This window comes from Condylostylus longicornis, unplaced genomic scaffold (genome assembly GCF_029603195.1).
Source record: "Condylostylus longicornis isolate FDR11 unplaced genomic scaffold, ASM2960319v2 ptg000049l, whole genome shotgun sequence".
Taxonomy (NCBI): Eukaryota; Metazoa; Arthropoda; class Insecta; order Diptera; family Dolichopodidae; genus Condylostylus; species Condylostylus longicornis.
This window is the reverse complement of record NW_026578018.1, coordinates 3405077-3418432: the sequence shown is the minus strand read 5'-3', so window position 1 is coordinate 3418432 and position 13356 is coordinate 3405077. Positions and strand designations below refer to the sequence as shown.

Below are 13356 nucleotides of genomic sequence, written 5' to 3'. Positions count from 1 at the left end.
GTATATGTAAGATATATGTATATATTATTATCATATCAGTATCTTATTTTGGCTGTTATGTCCATGTTTTTCTGCATCCTTACAAAAAAACATAGCTGCTTTAGCTATAAGAAATTGTGCTAAAATTAGTTTATTAATATTGCAACATTACATGTGTAACTAACAATATTACAGCTTTAATTATACGAGCTCATAGCTGTGACAGTTATATTTTTTGTGATGCTGTAAAAAACATCACTGTAAAGGCTAAAATAAAATGCTGGTAATACATTCGTTCATTACCTTTTGTTCTTTTATCAAATTCTCGAAATAAAACGTAACATTCCATTGCAGTGATAAACGTGACAGCAATTGTTTAAATTGTTGCAAATGCAAGTAAATGTTAATAATCCCGTTCTTTTTTTATCCAAAAATATATAAAGGTTAGATCAGATTTTTAGTTTTTATAGAATCAGAAACATAAGCGGACACGTTTATAGTGCGCAATAATATTGTGCAATTAAAAAATGTTAAAAATTTTTAAAATATAAGTATTATTTCTTTTTATATAACTTAATTGATGTTTTATAATAATATAGTGAATTACGTAATATGTTATTAATAATATTATTTCTTTTTCATAAAAGTGCTTCACGAAATTATTAGAAGAAGAGTTGAACCAAGAAGCTTTTGAGAGCTTGGAATATCAAGGAGTCTTAAATTTAATTAAAAACAAGGAATAAGAGCAATATTTTGGGATAAGTTCGTTAAAAAATATAAAAATATGCAGGTGAAAACAAATATTTTGTTAATTGAATTAAATTTCTTCATCAGTAATTAATTTAAAATGTATATTATATTTCAGTATTCAACGCCATCAGCAGGAAGTATTTCGGAAAATACTTACGCAACTGAAATCGTGGAAAGCGGCAGTGCTACAATATCAGATTTTTCATCGGAAAATAGTGGTAATATATCTTCACCTAATCAAGAACTTGTGTTCTTGCAAGACACATGAACGTCATCTTTCAAGCTCAGCACTTTGCGAAAAGTTTTTAAAACACAAACGTTATTAAGCAAAACTCTCATTTAAATAGGTAATTCATATTTATAAGGATTATTGTTTAAAAGAAAAGAATGTAAAACTTAGTATATGAAAAATATTAAACAACCAAATAATTTGATTCTGTGAAATGTCTATTTTGTGTACCAATAAAAATTTAATGATAAACCAATGGTTATTGTTAGTTTCACTTCTTTTAGTTATAATAAATGTCAGAATAGTCCATTTTATTTAAGTAATAGAGTTATATTACATTGCTTTTATAGGGATAAATAATTGTAAAAGTAGTAAAAATTTAGATCTGTGTTTGCAAAAATCCCCAATTGAAACAGAGGTAATAGGTTGCAAAAAGTGCCACATTAAATTGGTATTAATGATTTAAATATTTGTTAATACAATCAAATTTTAATGCTGCATTTGCAATAATCCCTAACTGCAGTATACATAATATATAGACACAGAGCCAAATTACATCGCTATCAATAAAATAAATAACTATAAGAACTGTAAAATTTTAATTATATATTTGCAAAATCACTGACTGTAACACTAATAATACATATCTGACAGAGTCAAGTTGCATAGTCTTGAGTGAAATAAATAAGTCCGAAAACAATAAAATTTTATGCTGTATCGACAAAAATATATGGCTCTCAGTAACGAAAACGGCTTGTATTTTTTAGCAGCATCAGATAAAAAAATATCAACTAATGTTAATAATTCAGTGCAATAAAACATGACAGAAAATGCTATTTTTTCGCACTATCCCGATTTCTACCAGTTTTTATAACTAGGAGCATGCAAAACTTTAGCAAATGTAGTAATATTTTTTTTTGAGTGTATTAGTATTAAAGTATAAATGATAGGTGACACAGTAATACACTTATTCTACAATATACATGATATTTATATGTATGTTTGTAGGGCCCCTTAATACTTTTGATTCCATTAAAATTTAAATTCTTGTGTGTTATAAAAGAGTTTTGTTATTTTTTTTGTAAAAGATATTTTCGAGTGAAATGTTGTTATTCTTTTGATTCTTGAAGTGTAAAAGAGACAAGTTTTTTATGTATGTCTAAATATGCTAATTAAATTATGCCAGTAATATGACATAAGGAGGAGAAAGATAAGATCTCTTTTGTTTCTCTTGTCTACTCGGATAATATTAAAGAGATAAAGTATAAATTTTTTTTTTTTTTTATTAGAATATTTAATATTAATGACAATTTTACTTGTTTTAGTTTTGATTTATCTGTGCGATATTATTTATTATAAATGTCTCGGCTTTGTAAAAGTATTCAGAAGAATTAGGAAATGAGAATACAAATAAATTGAATTTGTAATTTAACACAGATTACTTTAGGAATTGATTTAATTTTCTATAACTGTTTATTTTATATAACAATTAGGCCTCGTAATTGAAAATCAATTTTATTATTTTATATGACTTTTATTTGTTATTCTTTAGCCTATACATGCGTATAAAAAATATGTATGTATTATATTTTTAGGACAACATAAAAATTGAGCTATTATAATTTCACTCTGTTTTACCATATGTTACTAAGTTTGTTTACCCCTATCTGTTTTCAAAAGATCACCGTTCAAATTTTAAATACAAATGCTATTTAATGCTTTTTTTAGAACGAAATTTTTTGATGTTACAGACTCCTCTAAATTTATTCTAAATTATAGACATTTGCAGCAGTTAAAATTCAAGTTTATCATAAGCTACGATACCTATACAAAAGTTACATTCTGTAAATTCTGTAAACATAGAAAATTGAGGAGTTTTTTTATTATATCGTTAGAAATTGCAAAATATGTTGTTGCCAGGCTGTTATTATTTAAGTATTACAAGAGTTATTCTACAAATTTGGAATAATTTTGGAGGTATAGTGTCATATCTGACAGAATTTCAGGTAAAATTTCATATTTCAATAATTATGCAGAGTTTAATGCAAAATTTCAGAAATAAATGAAATGTGTTAGTGAAATTTTGACTTTATATATAGACTAAACTTAAGAGAATTATTAAATTTTTTATTTAGTCAGTTTTTTTGTTTTTCAAATCTTTTCAAATATTTTCAAATCTTAATTTTAATTTTGTTTAAATTTATTTTTATACAATCATAAATTTGAGGTGAAATTTTGAAATTTCATACACATTATTTACTGTTATTTTATATGTAGTCTGCATTTGTAACACTCTTACAAACAAAATTTCTAAAAAAGTGCTTATTAGTTTCACTCTGTCCGTTCGTCCGTCCGTGGATCCGTTCACAAACCTTGAAGATAAAAAGCTAAATTTCATATTTACAAAGATCTTTAGTATCTTTTTATTATCGTAGAAAGTTTTTTTCCACCTCCACACCCTCTAAAATTATCGTCTCTCGATATAATTTCTAAAATTTTAGTTTTTGGCACCTATATTTTCGAAACCGAAAGCTTTTCCAAATCTGTATAAATTTAGCACTTAACCTACGCAATTAGCACTGCAATTAGAGCATTATGTTAATTTTTCTTTCAATTTTTGTTTTGACTGATCCTAAATGTATGCAATTTTTGTACTAATTTTGTATATGAATGAAGGTAACATAGATTGTTTTTAAAAGAAGTATTTTCACTTGTTGAAAGAAAAAGTGCTACATTACAAACCATTGGCCCAACTTTATTTTTTTTTACATTGTATACCGAATACTTACGTATTTTTTATCTTAGAATGCTTAAATCTAATAGACTATTATTAAAATATGTGAACATTTTGCAAAAAAAAATACCTTAGCTGAACAACTTTAACTTTTAGAACAACTTTAATAAAATCTATAGAATTCAAATAAAAGAAATAATTTTTAAGCTTTGTTTAAAGAAATTTTAAATAAATGAAAAATTGAATTAATTTATAATTTAATTTTTTTCTTTTTTTGGATTTAGCAGACTATAGAAGACTATAAGTATAAAGTAAACGACGCCATCATATTATAAGATACTTAAGTATTTACAAAGAAAATGGAAAAAAATATTAATAATTTTGTAATAAAAATGCAAAAGAAGAAAAAAAAATACAAGAATTAAAAAGAGAAGACAAAATTTAAAGAAAAATTATACTTTAACCCACTCTAGTGGAAATTTTTAGAAATTAATTAAATTTTACCTCTCTTTTTACCATTTTCTTATTATTTTTTTCTATACACCATAAAATGTTAATAGAAAGTGAGTTATGCGGTTTTTCTAAAGGTGCACACTCTACTTATTTATTATGCCCATATTATGATATGTGATATTGCAAGTATAAAAATATATATGTGAATAACTTGGTAAAATTATTTTACAGAATTTTATGTAAATACCATTTTGTGGTTAATGGTAACTCCTTAATATGATTTTAAAATGTGGTATGTGTAATACGAATGCGCCCAATATAATGCAACAAAAGTAAAGACTATATAGAGAGATAAAAATCAACATCCGAAAATCTTTTGTGGTTTTCTTTTCACCTTTTGTTTTGCGCTTGCATTCATTCTCGATCGTCTCATTTCGGTTGGACGACATAAAATTGTTAATTTTTTTCTCTTATACTTTGTTTTTATGCATTGCTTTTTTTTTGTTTTCTGTATCAGAAGGAAAATTGTCTTAAACTATTTTAAATTGGTAGGCCTAAGTAGATACCTACAAACTTCATATACTTAAATAAAAAATACCGCTAGTTTAAATTGAAAAATAACCGCGCATTTTTCCATTTCATGATTTCAAAAAAAATGTTTTTTTTTATGTTTTTTATTTTCTTATTAATTTATTCAGAATTCTTTTCAAATTAAAAAAGAAGAAAAAATAGTTATGGTAAAAAAAGAAAATAAAAAATAAGAAAAATTAACTTTTTCCTTCTAAAAATTCTGTGGTACTAAGGAAAGACAGCCTAAGTTAAAACTGTGAATCTATGCTTCAAAATTTAAAATTAAATAAGCAAAGAAAAAGTCTTTATAGAGCTGGAGAAGAGGCCGATATGGTAGTCAAAGAAATGAGCTAGAACAGAAAAATTAGAAGCTTCAATTGGATAGCACTGGATAGAAATGGATAAATATAAAAAAAAACTAAATTCGAATAAGTGACATACCGGTTTTTAGGAGGACATACAATTAAAATCCGTTTTAAGCAATTTTATGAATTAATTTAACAGACTTAGGCTAGAAACTTAAAATTTTGTTGGAATTTTTTTAAACTTAGTCAGATTTTCGAAGTTATAATTGTACACTTTTCTAAAACATGATTGGTTAAGATATTTTCGGATCATTTTAATTTGGCCATCTTAGAATATTTTCTAAATTTTGTTGGATTTTGAGTACGAAGAATTCGAGTATAATAATGTTTTAATTTTATACTAAATTAACTTAGGTAATTTTTTCTTATTCCCACAGAATTTGTTGTATGCGGAATGTGAATTTTTTTTTATTTTATATTTTGAAAATTTTTATTAAATATTTTTTAATGTTTTTTTAATTCTTTTTTGAAATGTGGAATTATTTTTCTTATTCTTTATTCTTTTTTTTTTGACAGGTTACTGTTTTCTGATTTATTTATATTTTAACGGTATTATGATAACTGTGAATAAAGTATATGTGTATATATTATGAGAATGTGTCATTTTGTTTACCGATTTGAAATAATAATATTTAACATTTTTTTTTATTAAATTTTATTTATAGAACAGCAGCTGGAATTAAATTTTTTGATTTTGAATTTTACCATAGATTTTGTGATTTATTATCAATTTAAATAATACAATGTAAAATAAATGTGATTACAAGCGTAATAAACTGGGAAAACCGATACTTAAAGACAGGAATTTTCGGGATAAGAAAAAAAAATCTATTGCTATTCTAAAATTCTTAGTTTTAAATAATTTGTGTTTCGAGGTGGACGCATATTTATAAGATCGGAAATGGTTTGTGCGTATACAGATGATATTGCAATTGTGGTCAGCTTTTTTAATGAAATGAAAGAAATGTTTTTAATATTAGAGAGAAGAGCTGCTTCTGTGGATCTGATAATCAATGAGTCAAAGACGAAATACATGCTAATAACGCAAGAAGGTACACTTAAAACATAACCATTAACAATTACAACTTTGAAGGTGTAAGAAGTTTTACATACCTGTGTGCCTTAACATATAACAAAAATGATATGCACGTAGCAATTAATGAGAGAATTGAAGCGGCACAAAAATGCTATTATACATATAAGTGGCTTCTCCAATCCAGCCTAATAGACAGGTCAATAAAAATTAGAATGTGCAAGACGTTAATTCAACCTGTACTAACATATAGCTGCGAAACATGGGCCATAACAACAAGTGACGAGGAAAAGTTAAAAATATTTGAAAGAAAACTGCTCCGAAAAATATTTGGTCCAAAATTAAATGAAAATGGGGAATATGAAATAAAAAAAATCAGGAGCTAGAAGAAATAATTGATGGCAAAAATATCACCAATTATATTAAGGGACACAGACTAAGATGGGCAGGACACGAATCTCGAATGCCAGAGCATCCAGCGCTGAAAAGAATTCTAGACTCAAGACCTTACAACACAATGACAAGAGGCAGGCCTAGATCTAGATGGCTCGATGGTATAGAGACTGATTGTAGAAGAATTGGGGTCCATGACTGGAGGACAGCTGCCCAGAACCGTGAAGTTTGGCGGAAAATTGTGAACGAGGTCAAGGCCCATCCGGAGCTGTAGAACCAAAAGATTATGATGATGATGAAATAATTTTTGTTAATTTTCTATTTACTTGAAGAAATTCTCATGTAATGTAGAATTTTTATGAAAATATCGAATCGATGTAAAAAAAAACCTCTTGAAGTAGCTTGCATTAAAATTAGTTTTTTCCGCGGTTTTTTTTAGCTAGTTTTTTAATTTTAGGAGCTGTCTTTTAATTTGCGTGTTGCAGACAATCAGTCTGAAAATCATTAAACACAATTTCAAATTATTTCTAAAACTCAATTTAAAGATTCTGCTGATTACAACTGAATGGGAATTTTAACACAATTATGAAGTAAAAGCTTTCTTTTAATATACAACTGGATTTTAAGTGTACATATATGAAATCTGTCATAAAATATTAGTTTATAAGATTTATTTTTTTTTATTAAAGCTTTCTTTTATAAAAAATTTTACTATAATAACAAATAAAAGTGAATACAAACCCTCATTAATGAATCACTAAATGACTAATTAATTACGAAGCACCATTTAATTTTCCCATACTGCAAAAAAAATGCATACATACAAGAAAATTTCCTATGATTTAATTTTTAATTTCTTAATAGAAGAAAATTATAATTACATGTAAATTTTTTTCATTTTGTAAATGTGTGTTTTAATTAAAATTCTAACAAATTATAAATTGTGTTTCCAATTAGCCCAATAGGGCCTTAATTAATCTTATTTTTTTTTTTTGTTTTAAATCTAAGACTATGCTCTTAACTTTACGAAGCAGACTGGGAATGAATAAAATAACATAAGAGAAATTGGAACAAAAGAACAAACGATTTTTTTAATATGCATGCAAAGCTCCTGCATTTCCAAAAAGAAAAACATTAAAAAATGAGAAATGTAGGTTTTAAGCCAAATATAACAAAAAAAAAAAATTTTTTTTATCGCCATAAAGTATGCAATTTTTTTATTATTAAATGCAGTACAAAAAGTATTCGAAATTTAATTGTTATTAAAATTAATTACACATATTTGCTATTTTTATCATTTAATAATGTAAAAAATTAGTATTTAAGCGGATTAAAATAATAAAAAAATCAAGAAATAATCTCTTTTCTCAGCATTTATTAATTTTACACTAAATAATTTCAAATTTTATAATTAATTAATTTCATTACAAGTTCCAGACAAAATTCTTCTAATTTATTGTAATTTTCAATTAAATAGACGATAATTATATTATGTAAACAATTTTCATATTTCATTTACAAAATTATTACAGAAATCTTTGTAATTTTCCATATTTTATACTGCATAATTTAATTTCAATTGACTAGAATTATATAGAGAATATTATATAGAAATTTCTGCAATAATTAAGTAAATAAATTTTATTTTATATAGAAATTAAAATAACAAAGAAATAAATTTCTATTCTTCTATGTATGTAATTTATTAAGAATATTAGCTAGTTTTTGTTATTTTGTCATTGAAAATAATTAAATTGAAAATTAAAATTTTAATTATAAATTCTATATAAAAAAGGAAAATTTTATTTAAGTATGTAAATGTTGAAAATTATTCACAAATTGAAATAAAAGAATAAAAATTGCAATTAAAATATTTAAACATGTGTACATATAACTAAATTATTCAGTCAATAAGTGGAAGGAGTTGTTTAATAATATTAAAATAAAAAAGTACTTAAAAATCTCATTAAATAAACACCTTTATCAAAAATTAATTTAATTGTAATATCATGTACTTATACAAATTAAAAATTAAATAAACATATAAATTAGAAAAAAACCTACTTATTATGAATGTTAACAGAATGTTTGATTTGTACAAACCGCCTTTGGTTACCATACTTATACTTATAAAAATTAGTAATAAAAATTTTATAAAACCTGACTTGTGTAATAACTTGGAATTACAAAAAAAAAAAAGTTATTATACATGAGTTTTTCATTAATTCATTTCTATATTCGTACTTATCTAAAATTATATTGATAGAAGAGTACCATGTACTGAAAAATTAATTATTCATAAAAAATAATAAAAGTAATTCGTTTTAATTTTACCCTCTAAATTGCATTTAAAATGTAAATTTATAAGATAAATGTTGGTTTTTACCAGGGCCGTATTTTTGAAGTTGCAGTCATAGTTGGGAAAAATCTGATTCAAGGCCGCAATTAGAGTCAATGTTTAGAATGTTTTGAATGCTGGTATTAGAGATTTGGGATAAGAACCGCATTTACTATTCAAAATTTTTATATCTTTTTGTTCTTAAATATGTAGACGAAAATCGTGTTCTACTCACGTATCTAGTTGGAATTTTATTAAAACTGATATCAGGGTCGCATTTGGACTTGAAATATTTTTCAGTGAACTGAATCGTATAAAATTTGAAGTAGTTTTTAAATTAAAATATTTATAAATCTTTAATTTTTAAATTATTAAATTGAAAATTGAAGAGTAAAGCTTATTGTTATTGTGGTCAAATATTGCTTTATTTTCTGAGTATAATTGTTCTTTAGTACATTTGTGAAATTTGAAATTTTATTGACAAAGGCTCATTTCAAAAAAATTTAAAAGTAATTTAAATTTATTAAATATTTTTAGTCTTGAGTATTTTCTTGATCACACTTATTTCGGGTAATTTTTTACCGGAAGTTACGGAATTTACGGGTACTTGCAAATTAGTACATTTGTCAAAATTGATTTTCTATATTTAACAATATAATATTGATTGGCACATTAATTTTACAATATATAAGAATCATTGTGCCAAAAATTTTTATAAAAATGAATAAAATTATAGATATTCTAAAATATAATTTGAGTTCATAAGAAATAGGCCGTGTTAAGAGTGAGAGTGTAATACTTTTTCTTATTGTATTTCAAATACATATTGAAATTCCAATAATAAAATGATTGGAATTGAGAACAAATATTTGCCTGTAACCATTATAAATTTTTTTATATACTACAAAAACTATTGTTATTTAAATAAAATAAAATAACAAAAAAAAATCGCACGTTAATATCACAATAATTAAGTGTTAAAAGCTGGTTACATAATTGAAAATAATTGAAAAATTGAAAATAATTGAAGAATTGAAAATAAAAGATGAATTTAACAATATATATATATATATAAAAATGTGATGTATGACAATCACTGAATTAATAATGAGGATATTATAGATTTGTTTAGAAAAAAAAAATTCAATAGCGTGACGGTATTTTAAAAAAATTCATTTTAAATATTGTTGTTGTAAGTGTTGTTACGATGACCAAATTAACCGTTAATTACTTTAATTGTTTATAAGCGTTTGTATAATTGTAAGTATGTTTCTATATTAATTAAAACTTTAAATATTATGAAGAAGCTCTTTATATCCATTTTGTAAGGAGTTTTTTTTAAGAAGAAGAACCTACGATCTGATTAGCCCAATGTCTATTAAATGGATGGAATTTTTCGTTTTTTATACATTTGTTATTTTAACCTTTCAGCACAGTCATTTCTTTCCGCACAGTCGAAGTAAGTGTCATTTTTTAAGATTAATTTAGAAAGCGGTGGGAATTTGCATAAAAATTTCTTCGTTAATTTTTTCACTGAATGAATCGGCTAGGTTCGAAAATTCTTAAAGTAATTAATAAAAAGAAATTTTCAAAGGATTTTTGTAAAGTTTTGGTAAATATAAAACATGCTACTAGCATGCTACTAGCATGGCATGCAATAGCCTGTAGTCCTATTCATTTTTGTTATTCAAACGTATATCAACTATTCACAACATTAAATAATTTAATTATTAATTTTACTCAAAAATTGTTAATATTAGAATTTTTTTGACGGAATAAAATTGAATAATCAACGACAATGAGGCGTTAAAAAATTTTTTTTTTTCTATATTAACATTTAATCGATAATTTTTTTTTTTATAAATATTATAAAATTTATAATTTATAATCGATGTAAAATCAAAGAATTTGAAATTCTGTTAGGTGATCGCGCCTACAATCAATATTTGAATTTTAATTTTTTTTTTGCGTTTATTGTTTTCGTCTCAATTTTTTATTGTAGAAAAAAAAATATTTATTAGACCAGTAGTTGAACATAATTTTGTAGGTGGTCTTTGTTCATAAGCAATATAGCAATTGAATTTTAGCAATTATTGTTATTAAAAAATATTTTCGTAAATTTTTTATTTTACAGTATATAAGTGAAATATTTTTATGGCGCCATATTTTATTGTGTGTACTCGTAGAAATTACACAAAAAAAAACAGAAAAAAAAAGAAAAGTGAAAATGAATTTTTGCAAATCACTCTTCGGTAGCTCTTATATTCCATTACAACGGTAGCATTGTTATACTTTTATTTTTCGAAAAATTACGAAAAATTTAAAAAAAAAAAATGTGGGTTATTGTTATAAATTGAACAAGAAATTTTTTTCGTGTTTTACAAGTTTTGTGCTAATTCGTTGATAATTTTCTGTTTACTGAAGAATTTCTTTTCTTAAAATATTTAATTTTTTGTTTTGCATTTAGGAAAAAATCGGGTTATACGAGTATTAGATTATAATAAATGAGAGGAAATAAAAAAACATGTTCGAAATTATTAATCAATTTTTACATTTGTAGCTTTTTTTATTTTGTAGCAATCAGAGATGCTACAAAATTTAATTGTTTCCAAGGAAAAATTGAACTGGAAATAGAATAAATTATTATTAATGGCAACTCTACTTGTCATAAATTCATTTGTATGAATTTTTTTAAAAATTGAGATCTCTGAGAGTAAAATACCTTCAGTTCGTAATATTTTTTTCTTGTGTTAAAAGCATTTAACATTTCTAACTAATTGTATAATACTAGCCTATACAGAGTGATTCAGAGAGATACCATTGATTAGAGCGTCAAAAATGGGTAAAACTTTTGTTCAAGACTAGGCGCAAAATCCAAGGGTTTCCGAATTACAGGGATTTTTTCGAATTTTCAAGAGATTTGAATTTGTTCATATTTGTTTTTTCCTTTATAACTTGTGTTTCGAAAAAAATAGGGACCTCAAACAAACATTTTCTGAAAGGCCTAGTAAGGGGCCTAAAATCACCATGTTGCTTAATTTCGTATTTTATATACTTTTGGAATACCAAGCATTCGAACTTTAGGAAAAATCAAATTTTTTCCTTTTTTAGTTTTTTTACGTTCCCTGGACCTCGGAATCCCTTGAAATTTGGAACTTAGTCTGGAACAAAAGTTTTACTAATTTTTGACTCTCTAACCAATTATGTTGTTGTACACCTTTCTGAATTACCCTGTATATACAAAAGAGTATTTGAGTGGCTGAGTAAAAAGCACAGTTTTAAATTTTTTACTTTTGTGTCTAATAAATTGTCAATTCCTTATGGTATGTAAAATTTACAGATGAGTTTTTAAAATAGAATTTCCATTTACAGAGGTAGAAATTCATTTGCTATTTCTCAATTTCTCTTCTTAATTAAAAAGCAACTCAAATTAAAGGTGACGAATTAATTAGCAATGCTATTAAGGGTGGCATGTTTATTTTAAATGCTATCAAGCAAAATTTATAGGAATAAATTAGGAATTTTCTCAATATTATTATAAATGATTGTATATATAAAATCATATATTCAAAATGTATTGAATCAGATCTATATTTACACCCTTTATATCAATAAAACACCTTGAGTATAATAAAAAAAAATTTCCGTCGATCAGGCTGGTGCGATACCACTCCAATTTCAAAACGAAACATGTTCAAATTTTCCATATCCTTACTAGATGTACCAATTGCAAATTAGAAAAACCATGAATTTTCCTAATTGTATTTATTTTGGCGTAAAAAATTCTATTGAAGAAATTAATGGTTGGCTTTATAAACTCATGCGGTTTAATTTCTAGTTAGTACCTTAGTACTTAAAAATATCTTCTCGTACAACTTTCTTTAATATTAAATTAAGAATCACACCAACACTTAGAATGAGAAGAACAACATAAACTGAAGTACTTCAAAAAAGAAAATATCAATTTTCAAATTTTTTTTTTTCTATTACATAAGAGTACATGTGTGGATTTTATTCATTATATAGAATATTCACAAGAGTAAATGTATTCCTTTATATTCTTTTCACTCTCCCTTAACAATTTCTATTTTGTAACAAAAAAAAAACAAATAAATTTAAACAATTTATGCTTCACTTCCTAGTTCGTTCCGCAAATTTTCAATAAGATCGAAAAATCGTTTAAAATTGTACAAACATTATGTGGATGCATCAATATTAGACAAAACATTGAAAATATCTATGAAATCCTACACACGAAAAACAAAAGACAAAACATGAATAAAAAAAAAAGAAAAGTGTTAACTAACATTTATGACAAAGCGTGCATTTAAGTGCGCTTTAACACCTTCTCGAAAATCTTTCATCGAATTTTGTTTTTTTTTTTTTCTTATTTTGTTTTTCTTTTCAAACTAAAATAAACACATTGTCTTATAAGTATATGAAATCTAAGATATGTGAAATTGTTACAACCAACCAACCATCTCCTAGATCCCTTTAAAATATATGTACTTA

General features: G+C 24.7%; 1 protein-coding gene across 1 annotated transcript in view; it reads right to left on the bottom strand.

Annotated features, from left to right (window-relative positions):
- LOC129611466 (uncharacterized) overlaps positions 1-328 on the bottom strand; it is a 38711-nt gene extending 38383 nt beyond the window's left edge. The window contains exon 1 of the mRNA XM_055524643.1: positions 283-328. Within this exon, the coding sequence (XP_055380618.1) occupies positions 283-328 (46 nt within the window). The remainder of the gene's footprint in view (positions 1-282) is intronic.
- Between the last annotated feature and the right edge of the window lie 13028 nt (positions 329-13356).